Source organism: Misgurnus anguillicaudatus, chromosome 18 (assembly GCF_027580225.2).
Source record: "Misgurnus anguillicaudatus chromosome 18, ASM2758022v2, whole genome shotgun sequence".
Taxonomy (NCBI): domain Eukaryota; kingdom Metazoa; phylum Chordata; class Actinopteri; order Cypriniformes; family Cobitidae; genus Misgurnus; species Misgurnus anguillicaudatus.
This window is the reverse complement of record NC_073354.2, coordinates 19,305,375-19,330,257: the sequence shown is the minus strand read 5'-3', so window position 1 is coordinate 19,330,257 and position 24,883 is coordinate 19,305,375. Positions and strand designations below refer to the sequence as shown.

General features: G+C 37.8%; 1 protein-coding gene across 1 annotated transcript; it reads right to left on the bottom strand.

Moving 5' to 3' along the window:
• On the bottom strand, positions 1-24,353 carry moxd1 (monooxygenase, DBH-like 1). Its single transcript, XM_073856004.1, has 12 exons — positions 23,927-24,353; positions 20,789-20,935; positions 18,808-18,975; positions 18,003-18,081; positions 10,797-10,981; positions 10,175-10,277; positions 9,802-9,968; positions 9,467-9,658; positions 6,913-6,972; positions 4,141-4,283; positions 1,094-1,262; positions 1-514 (listed from the first exon to the last, which is right to left on the bottom strand). Exons 1-12 carry the CDS (start codon positions 24,236-24,238, stop codon positions 353-355), a joined length of 1,887 nt encoding a protein of 628 aa, XP_073712105.1. The 5' UTR covers positions 24,239-24,353; the 3' UTR covers positions 1-352.
• Positions 24,354-24,883: the final 530 nt, after the last annotated feature.

Here is a 24,883-nt window from a genome sequence, read left to right as displayed (position 1 = left end):
TTGTGGTGAGCAGAAATTTACTGGCCTATTTCAGACATATGTTAATAATACTGTATTATAGATTTACAGGAGAAGCATTCGTTTGAATACTCAAGAATGCATGAACCAAATGATATCCCTTGACAAACATGAATGCATCCTGCTTGTGTTAATACAACATGGTTGCAAACAATGTTAATGTTAAACTTTACTGAGACCATAAGAGAGAGTTACACAGTGCAATTATACTACAGCATCTCCAAAGTGTAAATCAGCTTCATTGTGCTCTTTAGCTCATGTTGTGAGTTGCTGGTAGTGTAAACCGCTGGTGAAATGTGTGTATAGGAGCAGAGAACTGAGATGACAGCAGACATTAGAGGTCTATGTGGGTCTGTAGTATGAGCAGGAGGTATGCGATGAGGAACACGATGAGGGAACTTTCAAACTGGGACCCTGAGACGTTCCTACAGGGCAGAACCACAACAGACTTCTGCTCTGACTTCAGCTCGGGGGGAGAGACGATCATACCTTGAATCTGAGATAGAGAGACATCAAGATTATAGATATTATATGACAATATATAAAGCAATATTCATAAACACTTGATTTTTACCGCCTGGCGGTACGACTTTTAGCATAGCTTAGCATAATCCATTGAATCTGATTAGACCATTAGCATCAAGCTCAAAAATGACCAATATGTTTTCATATTTTTCCAATTTAAAACTTGACTGTTCTGTAGTTACATTGTGTACTAAGACCAACGGAAAATAAAAAGTTGCAATTTTCTAGGCAAATATGGCTAGGAACTAAACTCTCATTCCGGCGTAACAATCAAGGACTTTGTTGCCGTACCATGGCTGGTGCAATGATATTACGCAGTACCCAAAAAAAGTCCCCTTGGTAACTTTCAATGGTCTAATCAGATTCAATGGATTGTGCTAAGCTATGCTAAAAGTAGTACCACCAGACCCGACAAATCGGCTGATTGGATTCCAAAAAGGTAAAAATCAAATGTTTAACTCTAGTGGAGCTGGAAAATTAGCATATTTTCAAAAAAGTGGAGTGTCCCTTTAAGGGTTTCAAAGTGAAGAAATGCAGTATGTTCACCCACCGACCACTCATCCTGACCAATCTTGGAGCAGCGGACGTTCATGGGGAGTTTACGAACAACCTCATTAAATGCTTTGCCTCTCTTCCTCGTCCATCTGTATTTATCCATAGCCTCCGTGAAGGACAGATTGCTGAATTTCTTAGGACTCTCAATCATAAAGGGCCAAGTTCTTAAAAGAAAATGAAATAGTTAGGGTTTTATTGGTGAGGTAAATATGCTTTTTTTAAAAAATATTACAAAATCTGATACTTTATAAATATGCAGCCTGTTTTAAAGTAATATTTCATCCCCAAATGATTTGTTTTCATAATTTACTCACCCTCTTAATATATCAATCACTTTTCTATATATCTATAAGTCCTAAAATAAAGAAGCTCCAAAAAGCACAAGATATGGTGAGATGAGAAACATTTTTAAGTAATGGTTAAAAAAAACTGACGCCGTCCAAGTGCTGAAACTTGCGGAGAGCCGTTTGTAAATTCTTTATCTCATGTTTGTTACAAATAAAGTATTTTTACAGTACAAACCTTTTCTTACGTACTTGTATATTATTTTGTTGATGATATTGGATAGCCATACATTTAAAGCAATTAAAAGCCTGCTTTTTTACTTCCATGACTAAAAGAAAACGGGTTTTTAAGGTTTTAATAAAAAAATAAAATTTTCAATACAGGTGAAAAACAACACAATTATTTAACATTAATCTTAAACTGGTGATCTTCTTCCTCAGCTTAGTTTTTCAGTTTACAAAGTCCGTCATCTAAAAAGGGATTAGACATAGCGCCAGCGCAACAGGCTTTTAAAGGGGATGAGAGATAAAACTCTCATTGGTTTATTGCACGTTACGCCCAAAATACTCCCATTACTCATTAAAAAAAGGACCAACCCTTTTCGACCATGCACTCGGCGCACAAACCATTTTTCCCGTCGTTAAATTAGCAAAAGTGGGTTCGGACACGCCCACTTAGACATTGCGCTGTGCACTTTAGACAATGCGTTTAGATTGTTAAAATAGGGCGCATATTGTTGGTCGCAGTAAAAGTAATCCAATAAATGTCTTCTGAAGCAAAACGATAGCCGCGTGTGAGAACACTATATTCATATTTGAAGCTTATTTAAATTTTTTTAATTTAAATTTTATTTAAAAATTATTTAAACTGGAACAAGCATAAATGAGTACTAAATTCAAATATGGTGGCACATTGTTAACATCAATAGAACTGAGTAAAAACATTAATCTTAAACCTATAAATTATGCCTACTTACCATAGTCTCTAAATTATACATTAGGGTTTGAGTATTACACTGATCAAAGACTATCCTAAGGGTGCAATATTCCCTCAGTTAGCTTTACAGCGTCTTTGTAAAGGAGAGAGAAGGACAGAGATACTCTGGAAAGACAGAGGGCGCTTGGGGAAAAGCTTTAAAACTAAATCTGTTTAGGTTGCCAGGTCCATCCCCTTAAAATCCCCCTTTTCCAGCAGCTGAACACAATACAGCTCGGACCCTCAGGAGGTTGAATAAACACACCCCACCAGCAGGGCTCCTCAGATGTTCCTCATTTTAGATGTACGCAAACCCAAAGCACACATTCACCCACTCACACGCGAAATCACAAACAAGCGTGTGTGGACATATAAACAAAACACACAGTGAGTTCACTCTCCATCTAAACACACCAGTGGAAAGAATCTATACAAAACATAAGCAATATGGGAGTACTACAAAGACTACCGCGATACTTATCTGGTAGTCTAAAACTTGCATCTAAACCAACTACAGTTAACTCATTCACTATGCCTTTAGATTTACATAATGTAGCATCTCATATAGATAACATCTTCCAGATCTAACCTCTCTATAATTATCTGAGACATACTTATCTTTCTAGTTGACTGCTGAACAACCACAATATCATGGTTAGTGAACAGATGGGTTTAATAAAATGTATGTTCCCTAATGCACAATATCCACAAATGGCATGTGTTGGTGTTAGCATAAATGAAATTCAAAAAACATGTTAAAGAAACTGATGGATCAGTTTTTTTTAAGAACAAACTGGATTTGATATGATCTCTCGAGCGATCTGTTAAGAGGCCCGGGTTGTGGTTTCAGAATGTCTTTATGCGTTTGAGGTCTCTTGAGCCTCTTTAGAAGGAGACAAACAAATTTTACAATGTCCGTACCAGATGTTTCTGAGGGTCAGACAAACAATTTGTACTTTCTGATGTAATGATGGAAGCAAGATGGCATGATGGGAGCAAGATCTTCCTCATAAGTTGTTTAGATGACATCAGCAAGAACAGTTTATCATTGATAATCAAATCTTTGGCAGGCCATATTACGCGTCATTGGTGTTGACGTCAGAAGATATTTAAACAATGTGTCCCATTTCAAATTATTTTTTAATTTGTTTCATTTAGCGGCATCTAGTGGCGAGATTGTTAATTGACCTATGGCTAAGCCACGCCCCCAAACGTAATGAGCCAATCACAGTGCGCATAGCAACCAAATACACTTAGACATTCTTTCCTTCCGCGTCCATTGAAATGCATTGCAGTTAGTCAGTTTTCATTGGTTTTTATATGTTTTTTCTTGTCATTTTAAGTTTAAAATGGTCAAACGGGGTGCATGGGGTACATGCAACTCTGACACTAGGTATACCGAAAGGCTGGGCGACGGTGTGTACTTTTAAACTTTTCCCAAGCCACATCTCAACCGAGATAAGTGTGTGCTTAATCCAGATTAAGTTAACATCAACTAAACGTGGATAAATTAAACAAGGATGTCTACATTTTATGTCTCTCAACCCTGAATCTCTTTTGAATATAGGAGTCATTTTGAACCATTTGGAGTCATTATAGGAGTGAAGACAGGGTTATGTTGGTACTCTGCTTATATTATCCGCCTTAATCACCTCAGATTTCAGTTTAATTCAGATAAACAACTAGATAAAAACCAGATCTGCACTTGCAGTTAGTATGCCTTCACAATCTCTTATCCACTCAAAGGCTCTTTGTCAAGTCAAGAAGTTTATTCAGACTTACGTAACAGGTTCCTGAATCTTCTTGACCCCGATAAACTTGAGCTGGCCGGTGATTTCTGGTAAACTCTCACACCTGGCTAGGTTGACCCTGGGGTAGTAGAGCAGGTACGACAAACACATCTCATCCCGAGCGCTAAGTCCTCCCTGTAGAAAAGAGATTCCAAGTGTCAAGATCTTGAAATACGACACCAAAATTAAACATCTGAAGCACTGACAGCTAAAAGTCTGTGACGAATTATGCAACATACTTGACAAGCGCTGAGCAGCAGCTATACTGTATCTAGATCTCTCTAATATGAATCCAAAATGCCAATGATTTGGCCCTGGTTTTTATGGATTATGGACTGTCTACAGAGAAAAACTCGGCTCTGTCTCTCAGCCCAGCCTGTCAGGAGTCTACAGTACTTCAATGGCTGTGTGTGTACAGATAGACGACAGTGGCTGGATTCATCTACACAGACCGGCAACTGTCTGAGATTCTGAATATGACTAGATATGTGCACTGTCAGAAAAAGATCCATAATTGTACCCTTACTTTCGCTGGGGTGGTACCCTCAAAGGTTCATTTTTGGGTATACAACACATTGAAATGTTTTACCCTTGGGGTACAATATTATACCTTATGGAACAATTTTGTACCAGTTAAATTTTAGGGGTCCAGAACTGTCAACTGTACATTTAAAGGTACACAATAGAGGTCCAGTAATGTACCCAAAAAGGAACAACATTGTATTATGTTCAGTATACAGTACTAAAGGTACAAAATGGAACCTTAGGTTACTATCCCAGCGACATTGACATTGTATAAATCTTATAATGTTTTTACATGCTAATGATGTTTTACTTATGAAAATTTGATTGATTATTTTGTAAAATCAAGGTAAAACTATGCGTCCCATAAGAAAAAACAGATGAAATAAAAATCAATAAGATTAAATGGAGAGCATATGGAAACTTTTGCTTAAGGGTGCGTCTCATTTCTCTGTCTTACCCCTTCCCCTTACCCCTTCACCTCGGTTTTGCGCGTTTACCTCATGTGAGGCGAAGTGGTGTCTCAATTCTCAGTTTGATCAAGGGCTAGGGCCAAGGCGTAGGGATACATAGCCCTTGAAACGAAGTGTGATAATGACCACACTTGAAAGAGAGGGGTAAACGTTAATGTAGGAATTTCTCAAGAGAGCCGGCATCAAGACGTTTTATTGATGAACGTCGAACTGTCAAGGAGTCGCAAAAGTGAAAGTAACGCTATTTTCTGCAGTTTAATTGAGATTATATTATGACACACATGTTTTATGATACTTTTAATAAAATGTTTAAGCGGTTTTAATTGTAATGTTTTTGTTTTGAATCGCTAGTTAAGGCGCTAGCTAGCAGCTAAGTTATGGGCTATTTGTTGAGCTCCGCTCAGGCAATCGTTACCACAACCTGAGACAACAGCATCTTCTTTGTTTGTCAATGCTTGTCTGTTTACGTAGCAGCCGGTTAGTGGCAAGGGAAAGTGACGCAAACGGTAATCGGGTGGTGTCTCATTTTTTAGACGAACGATCTGTCTTACCCCTTTCCCCTTTACTCGGTTTCGAGGGGCAAGGGGAAGACGAAGACAAAGGGGAAGGGGTAAGACAGAGAAATGAGATTGGCCCATAGTCTCCTGTGTCTCAGATATTTCTTCTGAGAAAAAGACCCAGTTCAGCTTTACCAAGTCTGGAATCAAAAGTAAACAATACTGAAGATTTTATTATGAACTCAAACATTTCTATTCATATTTATAAAATAATCCAGATTATTTTACGCAATTCTAATTTTGTTTTACAGCTCCATACTCCTAATGTGTTTTAATAATTGTCTCATTTGTTTCTATTTTATTTCTCCTAAGAAATTTTAGGAGAAGCATCTGAGAACTTCATGAAATCTCATGAGCTATGAAAGAGCAACATTTAAGCAATACAGTTTTCCTCTGGGGAGGCACAAATCTGAACAAGATGTGACATTGCCAAAATTTACGGGGCAAGATGTTTACGTCACAGGCCCTGGGACAATGTTCCCAGCTGTCCCATGCCTACTTTGACTGCCTTGTATATTTGATTTGGTGGCTTAACTCGCGTAATATTCCACATATGTGTTGCCACATGGAGTTCTGTAGAGAAACAAAGACTTCAGGCGAAGTAAAAAACATCAGATGGTAAATTTTCACAAGGGTACATGATTCTGGACAGATGTTTCTATCAGTAGACAACTGTAGATGTATTTAATGTCAATCTCACATTAACAGACAGGTTATAATTTTTATAAATATGTATTATTTCTGCCACTTCACAAGTTTTAATTTTGGACCTAAATTTTCACATGACAAATTAGAAAATAAATAAATATTTCTTACATTATATTTATGCATTTGGCAGATGCTTTTATCCTAAGCGACTTACTGTTCATTTTATCAGTATGTGTGTTCCCTGGGTATCAAACCCATGCCCTTTGTGCTGCTAACACAGTGCTCTATCAGTTCAGCCACAGGAACACTGTATACCAGTGGTGTAAGAAAATACGTACCACCAGAATATTAAAAAAATATAAAAAAATCTATATTGCATTGCTTTTGATGTAATACTGTTGTATGGGTGTATGTGTAATGTGTGTAAACTGAGTGTGTGTTTGTCTTTTGTTGTTTATCAGGAAGTAATCAAATATTAGTAATTTAATATTAGTAGTGTAAAACCAAAACTATAACACAAATATAATTTTGGTTTGTGAGAACAAACATGAATTTGAATCTTACCCAGGTCATGTTCATTCTGTCTTTAGTGCTATATCTGCATTCTGTGATTATAGAATCCCCCTAATGAAAGAAACACACAAAATTAGCTTATAAGATATTATAAGTAACATACAAAAAACCTTTTATCCATTCAATTTAAAAATGAAAACCATTTGAGCAAAAACTATTAGAACCTCTCTGATTATTATCACAGACCAAGATAACAAGTTGCAGCTCATACATTGAGTCACTCCTCGCCTCAGGGCCATTTTAAATAGACACCACCAGTTCTACAGATATACAAAGGCCTTCTAAAATGGACCTTTTAACATGTTGAATTTATTACCGCACTTGTAGGTAACACTGGGCCAATTTCTGTAATTGCTTAAATATTTAGTTCTAAGATGCTACAATACTTCAGCTTTCTACATTCTGAGAATCTAGGACAGTGCAGAGACATCATTCAGAGCAGACACCACATTTAAAGCAACACTATGTAGTTTCCATGTAAAAATGACTTACAGCTCCCCCATGTGGTTGAAAAGCGCAACAGTGCCTGGTATCAGACACTTTACTGCAGGCAGGGGGAGGGCGGGGCTGTATTTCCTACCCTCCACCGCCACTTTCAGAGTGTGCTTGTAGCAGCTAGGAGGCTGCTCAGGTTGCAGCAACAGTACAATTTATCCAGTTAAGAGTTGTTCTATCACTGAAATAATTTTAGAGACATTATTTAAAGGTAAAAAAAAAACTACATAGTGTTGCTTTAATATGATAAAACCAATGATGTCCATGAAATTGAAGTCAATATTTGCTTTCATTATCAATAGCAATATCAAGATTGTATTAAATCTTGGTGCTTTATGAAGAATTGAAATAATACTGAACACGTCTTGATTGATATGATGGTAAGAAATTAATGTAAGTTTAAAAGTGCACCTATTTCATTGCTAAAAGGTTATGTTGTGTATTAGGCCATCTTAAGGGGATCGCACACCGGCCGCGCAGCTCAGCACCGCGCAGCTCAGCACCGCGCAGCGCCGCGTCGCGCCTAGGAGAACTCGGAGGTATTGTAAACCGGAAGTGCACATTAAATAGCGCAAGCTTCATCAGATAGCATCTACTTCAAAATGTAAAAAATACATTAGCAGCCAATGTTAATCATTAATGATGTGGGACACATGTGCTGTTATTTAATGTTAAAATATGTGAGTGGCGCTCTGTGGCGTGACAGGGATTTGAACAACTTCCTGAGTCACAGCTGGGCGGCGCGGACAGGCGCCACCTGTGTGCAGACAATCATAGAAAACAATGTGTTACATTTTTTTAGAACGAGAACGGCGCGGCGCTGAGCTGCGCGGCCGGTGTGCGATCCCCTTTAGACTCCTCTGTATTCAGGAGAGAGTATCAGCGTAGTGTATGCACTTTTCTTAGTGACGTATGACAAATTCGGAGGGCGGGGGCACATGAAGCAAGCCTGGTTCTACCAGACTCTCATACATTTCATTTGTACAGAGAGTCTAGCCTCTCTCCATTGAGAAACATTTACTTCCTTGTAGCCGGGTTCTCTGTTAAAGTTCAACACTATTGGATCTGCCCAGAGTCACTCAGGATCTGCCATAGCCAATCGTTAACGTGTGGTTGTGACGTATATCATGCGCCAAAACCGGTCAGAAACAACGTGTCCGTATGATTAGAGGATTGTTTAGAAAAAGATATCAACAAGAGATGTCGGTTTTGTTCATCGAATTTACACTAAGGACAAAACGCCGCTCCAGTCGTTGACGCACAACGACACACAACATCAACGTCATCGTTCTCAGCCACTCCCTCTGTTCGCTGATTGGTCCTACAAAATTTGTCGAAACGCTAGAATAGACCGAAATCCCAGACGTAGTACTAAAGGAAAATGAAATTGAGCGGAAGTGCGTAGGAGGGTGCAGCCAGGCTAACATGAAGCAGCAGAGAAGCCTCCATAAACTGCGTACTCTCTCATCTCTTGTATGCGGACGCGACCAAGATGGCGGTGTTACTGAAAGCTAGTTATTTTAGTTTACAAAGTTTTAAATGTGGATTTCTAAACAAAAAAATGCGGATTACTCTCAGAAGGCCATTGTTTATCACCGTGGAGCCATTTAGATTTATTTTGTGAAGGATGGGTGCACATTTTTTGGACTCCAAGGACGTGGACCCATAACTGAAAAATCTAAAATATTTTCTAAAATAACTGAAAATGTGTTTGTCTAAAAAATGATGAACATATGCATCTCGGACAGCTTGGGGGTGAGTGAATCATGGGTTTAATATAATTTTTGGCCGAACTATCCCTTTAACACAGTGGTCTCAAACTCAAAGGAAATGTAAAAACGTGAATGGGACAATAGGTGCTCTTTAAATAAGGAAAAATGACTATGACATATTTAGAAAAAATGAACTAAAGTTTTGTGTGAACTGTCTCTTTAATGCTCTGACACTTCATGCCAACCCTTGGAGCTTTAAAGAGTATTAAGATAAGATGAGACCAGATTAGGCCTTAAACCACAAAAATGCTATAATACTTAAATAAAGTGTGACTCACAGGTAAAATGAGTCTTTCTTGGCTGAGCGGCTGGAACTCTTGGAAGTTGAAATCGAACTGGTCATCTAAAGCCAGGTGCTGGAGCTCGACCTGTTGACGGAAATGTCGGGCTCTGATAGCCCGGCCTGCCAGGTGAGCATGAAGCAGGACAGCAAACACATGAACTCCACTGGGCATCTCGCTGTTTAATGACTTAAAGGAAAAAGATGCATAGAGAGAGCGAGTGTCATAACACTCTTGTTGTGGAAGTACCAGTACTGTAAGTATCAGTAAGTAATCTTTTGGCCGGTAATGTAAATAGGGATAAATATGGTAAATATGTTTTTCCCTCCCACCTCCTCTAGACACTCTTGTGTGCAGTGTCCTTCTGTTATGTAATCCTGCATGCCTGGCGGTAGCATGTGGAATAGACTGACCCACACTCCTGTCTCAATGACTCCAGCATCATATCGCCTTAGAATGGGGCTGTAGTACAAGCGCAGGCCTGAGCTGTCCACTATCCCTGTGATGAGACCAATACTCTGAGCATCTCTGAAGATTTTGGTTTAACCCTTACAGAAAAGCATTGGCTGAAATACACTGTAGTGTACTGTATCATGAAGACTACTAACTATTTAATACTCAGATACATAGTAAAACCGACATTAAACTCACATAAATCATTTTCGAGTTACTTTAAACATGGCTGTATTGTTGAATGTTGGGTACCTTTTTGTAATGACGGGTTATCAAAGTGAATTTCCATCTGTACAAACACTGGATCTATCGAGGTTCCTATAGACATTCCGACATGTGAAGGATAGGTGAAGCCCTAGAACGGGTAAAAGAAAATATTTGCATTGCAACAAAGCTCATTAAAAAAATTTAATAACAGAAAAAGTTGATTATGATATTTATTCAATAAATTAAAACTATTGAAAACAGTTCAGCATGCACTGTCAGACAAAAAATGGCCAAAATATGTATCCCAGCTGTCACTGGGCAGGTAAAAGTTTTGCACCTAAAGAGTTTATATTAGTACCTCAGAGATACATATTTGTACCATAGAGACCATAGTAGTACAAAGACACATGTTAGTACATCAAAGGTACATATAAGTACCAAATATATACAAATCTGTACCTTATGGTGGACTTTTAAAGTGTACTGCCCAAGAGAAAGCTGGGGTACATATTTTGACAATTTTTCTGACAGTGTAAATAAAATGTTATTTACCAAGTAATGTATATACTGTGTATATATTTTGATACTAAATAAAGAATCCCATGATTAACGTAGTGACATATAGCATCAAATTAGCATTAATATAAAAACATTAAAGAAAGACCACCTCTCCCCCGATAGCCCAGGCGAACAGGATGGTTTCACAGGTGAAGAAAGAGTCTGGCATATTTGGATGATAGCATTCGTGTTCCTGGTTGATCTCACTTTTGTTCAGATTGCTATCACACTGGTAAAGCAGAATGTGATGGATCAGATTCTCATGACCCTTCTGAATCAATGGCTCAATTCTGAAACAGAACAAAGATTAAGAATATATACATAGTTAAAGTAACACTTATTTAAATAAATCAATAAAAGTAATGAATCTGATTATCTGTTCTAAACTGATGCAAGATATTTTATAGATTATAAAACAAGAAAACTTTCCATTGTATGTCTCTGTCTGAGCTTTAATAAAGCATTTTTCTTCTACATTGTGCTTTTTGATCCTCTGTGTGTGTGTGTGTGTGTGTGTGTGTGTGTGTGTACCTGGTAATTATCACGTTGTGGGGACCAATTGTCCCCACAAAGATAGGAATACCAGTATTTTTGTGACCTCGTGGGGACATTTTGACGTCCCCATGAGGAAACAAGCTAATAAATCAAACAGAATGATGTTTCTTGAAAATGTGTAGTAGAATGGTTTCTGTGATGGTTGGGGTTAGGGAAGGGGGTAGGTTAGGGGAATAGAATATACAGTTTGTACGGTATAAAATGCATTTCCCCACAAAACATGGAAACCAGAATGTGTGTGTGTGTGTGTCTGTGTGTGTGTGTGTGGGGGGGTTTGCAAATGTGGTTTACGGGGACATGAATAGTGTATAATGACATGTTAACTATTCTATTACCATGGTTTATGGGGACACAGGAAGTGCTAAATGGTAGTTTTTCATAGATTAAAGACTGGCAACAGGTTTTTGTGACATTGGGGTTAGGGATTGGGGTAGGTTAGGGCAGTGGTTCCCAAACTTTTTCAGCGTGTGGCCCCCCCTTGTGTACGGTGCATTCCTTCGCGGTCCCCCAAAGAAAATTTGTGACAAAAAAAAAACATTAAATTATACAAAAAAGTAGTGCTTTTGGTTAGTAGCCTTATTTTTTAGGTTTAATTACACAGAATTCATGATAAATTAATGTATTTCATAAAATGTCATAAAACTGGGGCCCCTCTGGCACCATCTCGTGGCCCCCAGTTTGAAAACCACTGGGTTAGGGGAATAGAATAACAGTTTATACAGTATAAATTGCATTGCGTCTATGGAAAGTTCCCATAAACCATGTATGCCTGACTGTGTGTGTGTTTGGACTGTTGTGTGCTAAAACCAGCTCAGATATCCCTGGAATAGGAAGTGGGGGATTTCATTATTTTTCTCCCCACAGTGGGCTTCTTCGGGAATTCTAAATAAAAACATTTCCAACAGTGATCCGTGTCCTAATCGTCCAGGGGTTTCTGTCTGAATCAATGGGACCTGGGGCCAAACAGTGGCTGAATAAATATTCAAACATTCCTTTTCCACCACTTCTTATTTACCCACTGGGAGCTATTTTGGGTCCCAAAAGCTAATGAATATGTTCCAAAATAATCTGTTGGAGAATAAAAAAAATATTTAACTAATAGCAGCGTTAGTGTCTCATGATCATCCATACAGTATCTCAGATCCGGACCATCTCCAAATAATTGCATGGTTATTATACTGAGCATTACTGTGAACCTGGTTGTGCATGCATGGTTGATCAAATGGTTGTCAAGGAAGTTACAATACTTTTGTATTCACCTGTAAGAATTTACAACAAGGTTATTTTCTTTAACTTAAATTAATACATAAGCTAATGTGGACTAAAAATTATAATTAAAGGTACAGCGGAAGATTTTCTTTTTTCTGGGTGCATCATCAAGACTATTGGTCATCCCAGTTGTCAATCATTCTGGTGATATGTTGACGTAAGGCCGTCGTACGTGTTCGTCCCTAGGTTCTCTTTCTGCACATGCGCACTTTCAGATGTTTGGTGGTCTACGGTTTCAGACATTCATTGAAGCTCGCGTTCTCATCGTGTTTTTTCAAAATGTCTAAGGGTTGCAAGAGAAAAAGTGTCTACGAATTGTATGACAAGAAGAGAATGGCCACTGAAGAAAGAAACAAGACCAGAGTGTTTTTGGGAGACTATTTCACACGCTGGCAAGTGGTAAAAGCAGGTTGGGATGCAGGTAAAGTTTGGAATGCTATTTGGAGAAATCCATTTAAAATCACTGCTAGTAAAAGTTGATGTAAGCTATGATTAGAGATGCTAGCCCTGGCACAAGTCACAAACCACGCAGACACCTGTTTGAATGCATATTTTGTAGCGATTTTTGTGTGAGCATATCAGTGAACACCCCTGACCACTCGGTGAGTTTCACGTCTTTGTAAACAAAGTTTTATGCATTTTAGGAAGGATTGTTCCAGTGCACCTATACACCCATTGTAGAGGTAGGAGGTGAAACAACAAACACCCGAAAAGTCTCGGGGCAGCCGCATATGTCAAAATTTCAGTCAAAACCGTTCTATTTCATCATAAACAATCTGAAAACAGGGCTTTAAGTGTAAAATACCGAACTTGTCCTTTAACTAATGTTAACAGAAGCAACTTTTGAATTTAAAAATGTATTAGTAGATATCATTGCGCCTCCTGCAGCCATGTTACGGCAGCAAAGTCCTTGATTATTACGCCAGAATGAGAGTATAGTTCCTAGCCATTTCCGTCTGTCTTAGTACACAATGTAACTACAGAAGAGCCAAGCCCCAAATAGGAAAAATATAGAAACTCTTTGCCCATTTTTTAGAGCGATGCCAATTGTCCAATCAGATTCAATGGATTAAGCTATGCTAAAAGTGCTAGCGCCAGACCCCGAGATTGGCTGAATGGATTCCAAAACAGTAAAAATCAAGTGTTTAACTCTAGGGGAGCTGATAAAAGGGGCATATCTTCAAAGTGGAGTAACACAAACTAATATGCGGAAGTTTTGCTCATTGTTGATTCATGTTAACTAATGCAGTTAACTTTATTAAAGAGCCCAGCAAGTTTTCCACTCACCCTTCATACAAGATGTCTTTAAAGGTAGGGTAACACATTTTGAAAAATGCTAACGGTAGCCGCCTAGCAATGAAATCCCGATCCCACCCTCAAGTCAAATCACCATCCAAAGTCACGCCTCTATCAAAACACATGAACACGCACAGATCAGACGGTCACATCTCATGTCTCATTCAGCAGTGAGAAAACTTTGCAGTACAAAGTCAAATAACACTTCCAAAATAACCAAACAACTGGTTTACATCAGAATTATTTTAAGGACACGTTCGGTTGTGTAGACGTAGTAAATATATCGTTACGCTAATCCGTAAACGAACACAAATTTCATAAGCAACACAATGTTTCATCAAAGTAGAATATCTGAATTAATCTCAATACAAACATATCGCGTACCTACCTTACCAAAATAAACAATGCAACGACCCTTTCAGACTCTTTGCCTCCTGCAGCTGTTTGGATCTCGTGGTAAGCAGTAAAGTTACCGATGTTAATTTGGGTTTTTGCTCTTGCTGATCCAGGCAGTTTTTGCTGTTGTTGTTATAAAAGATGTCTTTCGTTGTGTGCCTCTTGTGTAGGTTGTCAATTCAGCAGAAAAGTTTGCTGTTCTCACTGTTTACAGGCAGGAGGTGAGCGCACGTGAACGCGCCGATGACGTATGGTGTCTGCGTGGACTCGCTGCGTGGTTGGCATTCAAATTACGCTTACGTATGAGGGACAAAAATGGAAACGTCCGTTCGGACCGAAATCTATGATTTGTTGAACATTTTTTGGCCCTACGCCTTCCACAGATGACATAAATTTCTACAAATACATTTAAACAACTTAACACAGTGATTGCTATCAGGATGTGAGGAGACTTTTAACCAGCATAACAAAAAATGTTTCAGGATCAAATCTGTTACCCTACCTTTAACTATAGTATGCTTATATAAGAAATTATCCATTCAATACATTTTACTTGTGCATATGTGTATTAAGTTTAGTGTTAGGGAGTGTAATTACTGCACATGCAGATTTATGAAATGTAATACAATTTAAAAACAATTATGTACATAATCTTTACATTGTATAAATTGTTTTCTTGTAAGTACTTATGTAGTAAATCAAGGCCATACTGTATAAAGTCCACGTACTTCCCAGGATGCCTCTGGTGTTACATAGCCATGACCAATTAAACTAAATATGCACAATGACAGCAAATCTGAAACTGAACAGTGACAAAACAGTCTGAATATAGACAGTGAGAGCATAGTGTCTGGAAAATCTGTTCCTATTTGACAGTTACAGTTACACATCTGCTTCACGAAACCGGGAGGAAACAGAGCAGGAAATATTCAGACACTGGTGTGGTTATGGGGGCAGCCGCTGGCATCTGACATCACAGCCTGGACCTTTTTAAATTCCAGGAGGAGGTTATTCAGAGGTCAAAATCAATGCTTCAATATATATACTGTACAACATGTAGATATGTATATACATACAGTATGTATACATACATAGTTACATACATACAGTCGGGCAAAAAGATAGTAAACCTTAATAAACTGAAGCAATTCTTTAAAGAGGAGTGGTCCAAAATGCCACCAATTTACCTCCAAAGGTATTTTGGTTATTTGGTGTGGCTTATATAACGCCACAATTAAGGTCTGCTTGCTCCTAAATTTGTTAAAAATAAATCACAAACGTTAGTAGGCCTATGTGTGTTTGCTGTACAGTACGTTTCATCGCCTTTAATATACACACTGACTAAAAGTCTCTTCACTGTAGCGTCTTTGTATTTAGCACACTACACTATATGCTGGACATTTCAGTTAGCTAAATGGGTCACATTCATACAGTGAACTTCTTGCTTCTGCGTGCGCAGGGTTAATGTTATTCACAAAAATTGTGCAGCTGTAGCCACAGTGATAAATTCATAAAGATGACTGCATGCCTACCAATCTACCGCTGAATTTTACTATCAGCACAATTGGTTAATTAAAGGTTAGCCCATCTGAAAAAAGATGTTTCATAATTGTGGCGTTTTATCATATGATCAAAGTCTTTTAATCTTACCTGTTCTGCCTCTAATTAAGAAAACTTCAGAGGTTAAGAAAACTCTTTCATCTGCAGTATAGAGAGTATAATTTCAGTAACCTGTCTGATCTATAAATAGTAACTGCAAAAAATAATAAGCAGATGAGACATGAGAGAGAAAGACAGAGACAGAGAAACATACACAGGTGGCTACCCAGAAAACTAACAAAAACAACAGAGATAAGGTAAAACAAACCAACGCATCTGGAAAATCTTATCTACTGTATGTTTGACAAATATATTCCCAAAAAGCTTTATAATGTCAGATGGTTTAGATACAATGTAGTAAACCAAGTGCCATCTGTAAATAAAATGCGGTTGTATTTCAGCAGTAAAATCTTCTGAACCATTCTGCAATTGTTTGACTGATTGGTTGACTATTAAAAGTGTGCAAATTCATGTTTTTTACATATTACGTTTTATTTTTAATTTGAATGTGTTTAACAAATAAGTTTGTGTAATAACAACAGTCTTAAATTATTGGCAGTATAAATAAAGCAAACAATGATATGTTTTTTTATCGGTTGTTGCGTGAAATCTTACCCAGATACAACAGTGCTATTTTCTGATTGGCTATTGTGTAGCCTCTTTCTTTTTTTTGTATTGGCTCGCTCGACTAGAACTCTAGGGAAGACGGGCTTGACAGAGGGAGAGAGAGCAGTGCGGCCAGATACATTTTAGGCGCTGCAGCATATTAAATATGATAAATAGTGTTTCCGCGTGAGAAATACAATGTGTGGCGGGAGTGCATGCATGACAAAAGACTGAAAGCCCGGCTATTATCAGCGGCCCCAAAACACTACCGGCCCACTGGGAAAAGTCCTGACTCTCCCGATTGCCACTTCGCTACTGTCATCATCACCTCAATCCTGGCGACGAAGCTTGTTGTGTTGTCATAGTGATGAGTAAAGCAACGACTGCGTCTGTCACGTGACATCTACCGGTAAGCAAAAAAAACTTTAGCGTGTTCAATCTGCACCATAGAACTGTCTTAAACAGACTATCTGACGGATTTTAGAAGATTAAATACAACCCGAAACTAAAAAACAGACCAGGCCTTTATTTGAGACAGGCGTTTATTTACCCAAACCTGTCGTCACACCAGGCGTCTAAAAGAGACAGGCGTCTATTTGGGACTCGGCTATTATTTGAAGTTTTACGGTAATTGAAATTTGGCTCCCCCTGTGATGTCAGAAGGGGATAATACTGCCCCTTAATCTGCAGTTTCTAACCACCGCACTGTCATTTAGTGAAGAGATCAGCTCATTTGCATTTAAAAGGACACACCCAAAACAGGACATTGCTTACACCTACAAAGGGGCAATTTTAACATGTTATAATAAATGATCTATATGATCTTTTGAGCGAAAACTTCACATACGTACTCTGGAGACACCAAAGATTTATTTTACATCATAAAAAAGTATTGTAAAATGTCCCCTAAAATCCACTTAGTTTTTTTTATCTGAAGCAATAACAGTCAGACATATTAAAGGGTGTCTAACAGTAAGGACCGATTCACACCGGCTGCGTGGCGTATCTGTTGCATGTCAGTTGCGTGGCGGCTGCGTCGCGTTTTCTGTGTCTGTACATACCAGAAGCATGCCTGACGCAGCGCTAATGCGCTGCTGTTGCTATAGGTGACATATATTTTGCCTGAAAACGCTTCCAAGACGCTTGCGTGTGGCGTGAAAAATAGGCGTCGGTCCTATTCCTAGCATGCACGCGTTTTCGGCGCGGCTCGATGCGTGCGTGTCATGCAGGCGGTGTGAACTGTCAAACCTGCTAACATGGGAGCCTAAATAAAAACGGACACGCCACGCAGCTAAGATGCACACGCCACGCAGCCGGTGTGAATCGGCCCTAAGTCTACAAATATTTGTTATTAAGAATGAAAGTAAGTGGGCATGCATTCCCCCTTTAAAAGTTGAGGTAATGAGTCTGTTACAACACATTGAGCTGTGGTGCTCATGTGGGCAATGTGATTTTGAATCCAGCTTGTGATTATCAATGTGTGGAAACAACATTTCATTGTATTTCTGGAATTTATTTACATTTATTTAATTAAAATTAATATTCATTATTTTACAAATTTGAACTGTTTAAATCATTGTTGTACTCACTCTGATTATATGATGTTTCCTCTTCATCTTTGGGATTTTAAATATTCGACACCAGTATGTTGTATCCTTTTCAGGCACAGGAACCTACAAAATTTGAAAATGTTATCAAAATGTTAACATTAAATAATCAATATTTGTAGAAGTCACAAAACAGTAAGTGACAGTTTATCCAAAGTGAACATTCTGTCATTATTTACTCACCCTCAAGTTGTCTATACATTTCTATGTTCTGCTGAACACAAAGGAAGATAGTTTGTGCAATATTTGTAACCAAACTGTTTTTGAGCATCATTGACTTATATAGTATTTTTCTTTCCTATTATGGAAGGCATTGGTGCTCCTGTTTGCTGCTTGATTACCAATATCTTACTTTGATCAGAACAAAGAAATGTATACAGGTTTGTAACAACATGAGGGTGAGTAATGACAGAATTTTCATTTTTTTAGCAGCAAACAGCATTGTTTTATTATAATAGATGCTGGAGAGTGTGGACTTCCAGCTTTTATGAATCCTATCTCCTGTTATTTTCCAGCTAAAACGTTCTGTATTTGTTATTAGGACTGTAAATATGTACACTTATAAAATCAGAAAGGAGCCTTGTTTTTATTCAAAATAGGCAATCAGGAGGATTTTGTATTTTTAAGGGATTCATATGTAACCACTTATATCAAAAACAGTTCAAGAACATTGATTTGAAGCATGTAAAAATAGACAAAACAGTAGGTACACCATCGCCCGAAGCTAAACCGCTCCCTGTCATTCTCAGCAAATCAAAGGATCCTGCAGTCTGGTAAATGCACTCCCCTCACCTTCTCATTTTGAAGGTCAAAGAAAGCTGTTCCCGCAGGGATGCTGGAGCTGGTTCCGGGGTTAAGTAACCGTAGGCTCTTTCTCCCTCTGTTCATCCCGTGATAGTTAGGTCCTGACTCTCCCACGTCCTCATCGTGGAACGCCCAGATCACTCTCACCGTACTGCCCTGGGCGGTGACAAATTGTGGGCAATTACAGACTCAAGTGCAAGAGACCTCCTATATAGGTAATAATTAGACAACAGTTTAGGGGAATGGAGTTTCTCCCTAATGAAACACTGCACTATTGTTCTATTTCCTTGGACAAAAGACAACGTGTTTCAATTAAAATTATGACTGAAAGCCCAGAGGCAGAGCGTGCGAGCTCCCAAAATTGGATGTAGCAAAAAATCAAATAGCAGCAGGAGAAAACTGATGGAAAATGGCCAGAAGTTGTACATGGCATTTCACTGAATTGTTCATTGACTCTCAATTATGTTTCAGTTACATTGCTTGGGTTACACAGGGCTGTAGTTTCTGGGTATGGGGGGAGATCACCCCCAAATAATCAAAACTAGCAATTGATAAGCTCAGATGCAAAAGCCGCTAACCGCCACCTCCATCATAAATGACATGATGCCCTTAGCACGGATCATTCGATCATCAAACACATAAAATCTGTTTGCAGATCTGTTAAATGGCACATTGATTTTTCAGCAAGGTCCTCTAAGAATGAGGGTGCGAAACGACTGTGGATTACATTCAAACTTGTGTCCCTTGTGTGTCACTTGTGTTTCTTTAGTTTTTTTGCAGCTGTTGTCTTGCCCAAAGAAGAAAGCTTTTTTATTTATTTTTTTCAAAAAGCGTGCACGAACTTAGAGGTTTTTGCAGCAAAACACAGTCAAATTTGTTAAATACCAATGAAATGACTAAAAGTGACATTAAAGGAATAGTCTACTCATTTTCAATATTAAAATATGTTATTACCTTAACTAAGAATTGTTGATACATCCCTCTATCATCTGTGTGCGTGCACGTAAGCGCTGGAGCGCGCTGCGACGCTTCGATAGCATTTAGCTTAGCCCCATTCATTCAATGGTACCAATCAGAGATAAAGTTAGAAGTGACCAATCACATCAACGTTTTTCCTGTTTGAGACGAGTAGTTGTACGAGCAGGTTTGGTGGTACAAGATGAAACGTGGCGCTTTTCTAGGCGGATTTAAAGGAGGAGCTACATGTTGTGGCGTAGTAGCACTTTTGGGAGTACTTCGACTCGACGCAGTAACACCCTCCCTCTCCCATTATGAGAGGGAGAAGGGGAGCGGACTTTTAAGGCGGGTCGAAGTGCTCCCAAAAGTGCTATTACTCCATAAAATATAGTTCCTCTTTTAAATCCGCTTAGAAAGCGCTACGTTTTATTTGGTACCACCAAACTTGCTCGTATAACTACTCGTCTTAAATAGGAAAAACGTTGATGTGTTTGGTCACTTCTAACTTTAACTCTAAATGGTACCATTGAATGAATGGGGCTAAGCTAAATGCTATCGAAGCGTCGCAGCGCGCTCCAGCGCTTACGTGCACGCACACAGATGATAGAGGGATGTATCAACAATTCTTAGTTAAGGTAATAACATATTTTAATATTGAAAATGAGTAGACTATTCCTTTAAGGCATTTTAAAAACTGACTGACTAATAGCCCTTTCATTGCCATTAAAGGAAAAAATATTTAATTGACACTTCAACCACGATCAAAACATAGTTAAGCCCTTGGTTCCGCATATTTCTAAAATAAAACATGAAAGACATTTAAAACATAAGTTGTATTCATATGAGTGTCTCCTTGCATTTCTACAAAAGATGAAAGCCGTGCAAGCATGAATGAATCATTGTAAGGAAGAAACATGTGGTGGGTACACTTCCTCCACTTGACAATGGCCAAGAACAAAAATGCAGATGTTATTTAATAGTTAAGCAAAAAAACATTAAAAACACATCCTACCGTAATGACTTTGTCATTGTCATCACACGTCTGGATGTTTCTTGTGAAAGCCAGGACAGTATGTGTATCATTTTCCCTTCCGTACAGCAACTGGTAGTTCTGCATTGGGTCTTTATGGACCTTTCTGTTCGAATCTGTGAAATAGTCCTGAGTGAAGAGGAATCAAGTAAAAAAAAACTCTAATTAAAGGATGTTAAATCTAATCAAAGGAATTTTGCTAGTGTTAGATTTAAAATCTTTGGTTTGTTTATGCATTTACAGTAGTTAAATCCAGCCGGTGAAAACTCAACTAAAGTCATTTTTTTGTGATTTACTTTCAACATAAAGTGATCCCACACTGTATATAATGCAAAGAACATTCTGTAACAATATAACAATTGCACTAGCAACACTAACATGGGTTTAATCCAGTGGAAGACATAATTGTAAATATTTGCACATTTTTTGCAGTTTGGATATGTGTCTAAAATTGTGCACATAGAAATATAACCTCAAAATGTTAGTTTGATTGCTTGCATTGACAAGTGTTTTCAATGGCACATTCAAACACAGTTACGTAGACGTTTTGGAACAAAAGCAGTAATTAGTCATGCTTACAAAACACAGTAATGTATAATTATGAAAGAGCCTTTAATAAACAATACTAATCAACAGTCCTTGTCCACAGTAACAATATTTAAATGAAACCTAAACATATATGATTGCGATATCCATCAGACAATTTAATGGGGATTGCACTGTACTGCTATCTCTGTATTTAAACCATAGTTTCAACATAGGCATTAGCAGTAATGTCTAATATCCTATGTCTAAGAGCTGTGTGTGTGTCTGATAGAAATCCAAGTCAGGGCAGCTTAATGAATGTAGTCAGGAGATCAATTACTGTGAAAAATCTATGTACAAATCACGGAAAGTACAGTATAGGGTGATTGTCACGAAATCCAGTGTCCATTCTCACGAAATCTGTGTCCAGCATCAGAATTTTTAAAAAGCCATTGAAGCCATATTAGATTAAGGTCTGAATTTACTATAACCATTATTTTTAGAGGATTTAAAAATATTTCTTATAGAAGAATTATTTACATTTTTTAGATTATCATTATAAAAAATTATCATTACCGCAACATGATATTACATTAAATATATGCATTTACAAACTCATGTTTCAGTAATGACAACTACAAAGTTGTCTAGGTACTATGACAAATAAATTTCAACTTTTATCTGGAGAGAAACAATAAGAACTGATTACCAGGTAGCCATCTTGAGTGTCACAGTCAATTATGTCCCTTCCAACAACTTTTTTTTTTAAATTGTTAGTTCCTTGAGGGCTTAAACAATGGTTGAAAATTGTTGCAGAGGATGAGAAAATGTTTCTTGGACACATTTATATTCCTTATTATTGTCTCTACATTCACCAATGATCCTCAAATATCACATGTTTCTTTACTGTAAATGTTTATAGTATAACATGCACTGAAGCTTTTTATGTTTTAGATTTTTTAATTATAAATATCTCCATGTCAAAGAGCCCAAATCCAGTCATGGACACATTGCGGTAATGAAAATGTTCCCCTTAAATGCAGAACAACAACAAAATTGGTTTGTATCATGTCATTTGAAATCACGTGCAAAATAGTACGTGAAGAGATGTCTGTAACTGTATGTTTCTTATTTTGATACTCTTACTTTGCATTTACTTTTTTATCACAATGTTTCTTGACACCTCATAAGTATAATTTCGCGAGAATCACACAGTCGTGTTATAGTCATAAAAATTTGATTAATTTATTCGTGTCCATGGCATGAGATTCAGCTTTTTTTTCGTGCCTTGAGCACCAATGTCTTTTTCGTGTCACTCGCACAAATTTCTATAAATAGTTTTACGTGTCCGTAGCACTACTTTCTTTTTCGTGTCATTTTATGTATTGTTTTCTCTTTTTTTAATTTTCTTACCATTGATGCTTGGGGTTGGGGGTAGAATCACTTTCTGTATTTTTAGACCCAAACCCCAACTCCAGGTAAGAATAGTTTTAAAACCAGAAGAAAAACATGTAGAAACCAATACATAAAAGCACATCCTTACCCAAACCCCAAATCTAACCCCAACCCCAAGCGACAATGATTTAAAATTAGGGGGGAAATGAGAAAACAAATCATAAAATGACATGAAAAAGACATTTGTGCTCAAGGCATGAAATAAAGCTGAATTTCGTGCCATGGACACGAATAAATTAATCAAACTTGCCGTGAGATCATGTTGCAGAAATTAATACTTTAGATTTACATGTTTGAACAGGGATCTGTATTGTTGCGCACACTATATAAATTCATTGTTGCTATCCTAGTGTAAATCTAAGCAAAAGATGTATCTAGTGTTTATAGCTCAACTGGTAGCACTGTGTTAGCAGCACAAAGTCCATTGGTTCGAACCTCTGAGAACACACATACTAATAAAAAAAATTACATATTGAATGCACTGTAAGCTACTTTTATTTTTTAAGTGTCTGCAAATGCATGTGTATAATGAACACGTGTCAGGAATTTCCCCTGGCAAAAAATACATTTTTAACTCATTTAATGATGCTCTTTTATTGTGGAAGTCATACACTCGTAAAAATAAATGTGCTACAAAAGGTTCTTCACAGCGATGCCATAGACAGAACCATTTTCATATGCCTTTTGTGAAATAGAAATGTTATTTGGATGCCAAAAGGTTCTTTATGGAACCATGCCAATGTGTAGGACCTTTTTTGTAAGAGATTTTAAACTCACATACATCCATTCAGACAATATTTTTATCCAAAGCAATTTACAACGCATTCAATGTATACATTTTCAGTATGTCCTTGGTATTGAACCCACAACCATTCCACTGCAAGCGCCATGCGATGAGCTACAGAAACACAGTTTTAGTATTAGAAACACAAAATCGAGTATACAGGCTCAAGTCTGCAAATGAAATAATTTGAACTAAACAAATATTGTCATGAAAAGATTTACAAAGTCATGCAGCATTTCAGATCTCAACTGTAATCTTTCAAGGTAAGTAAATGTTTATAATTTCTATAGACCACATGAGCTGTAGGTTTGTGATGAGATTCACATGGCACACCTAACATGCATTCGCGCACTCACCAGTAAATATGGACTTCCGTTAAGCACGCCACCAATTACGATATCAGACGAAGCCATCGCACCGGTTGGTGACAAGCCAAATCCGATGTATCCTTTCGTTTCCACTTCTGCTTCAAACGTTATCGTTGACTCGTCAAATCCCCATTTAATGTTGTATCTCCCATTCGCATCTAAGGCAGCTGAATGCACAAATCTTGTGCTTTGTGAGCATGCTGAGGAAAGCAGTGAAGTTAAGAAAACAGCGCAAAGAAGCTTATTTTCACACATATCGCGCACAATCGACAAGAAAACCAACGGACGCGTTTTATCCATAGAGCAAGTTAATGGAAATATGCAACTTCCGAGGGTAAGAGTGTTTGTTTGCTTTGGTGTGTGTATTGGAGAGATCCTGTCAGGCACTGGCAGCCTCCCACCACTGAACTGTTGAAACTTGTGATTTTTCCCTTTGATGTGAAATACATAGAGCTTAACACCATGCCGCGAGCGACGCGACGCGACAGTTGACTACACTGGAATCGAGCGACGCGTTGTTTCGTAACGCATAGATGAGATTGCCATTGCAAAGGCTTTTAGTGCGGATTTCAATGCATTTATAAACCTTTGCAATCCCAGATTATGTTATATAGAGTTTACTCAAGTTTACTGTAGTAAATTAAAAAGATATGGGTTTTTAACACTACCAGAGTAAATACTGAAGTATTCCATCAATTTACTAACCTGTAAAAAACAGCTGGTCTCCTAGTCTGGTTTTATAGGTGGTTAAGCAAAAACAGAGTTTTTGGACACTATTTAGCTCTTAGCTAAAGGTGACCAGATTTTTTTAAATAAAAAGTGGAGACATTTCCTAGTTCAACGGTCAAAATATCATTAAAATCTTTATTTATGAATTCAAAAATGGGGACAACCTTTTTAAATATTTTAGGTTTTTTATTGTTGTGGGTTTGTGGAGGAAATATA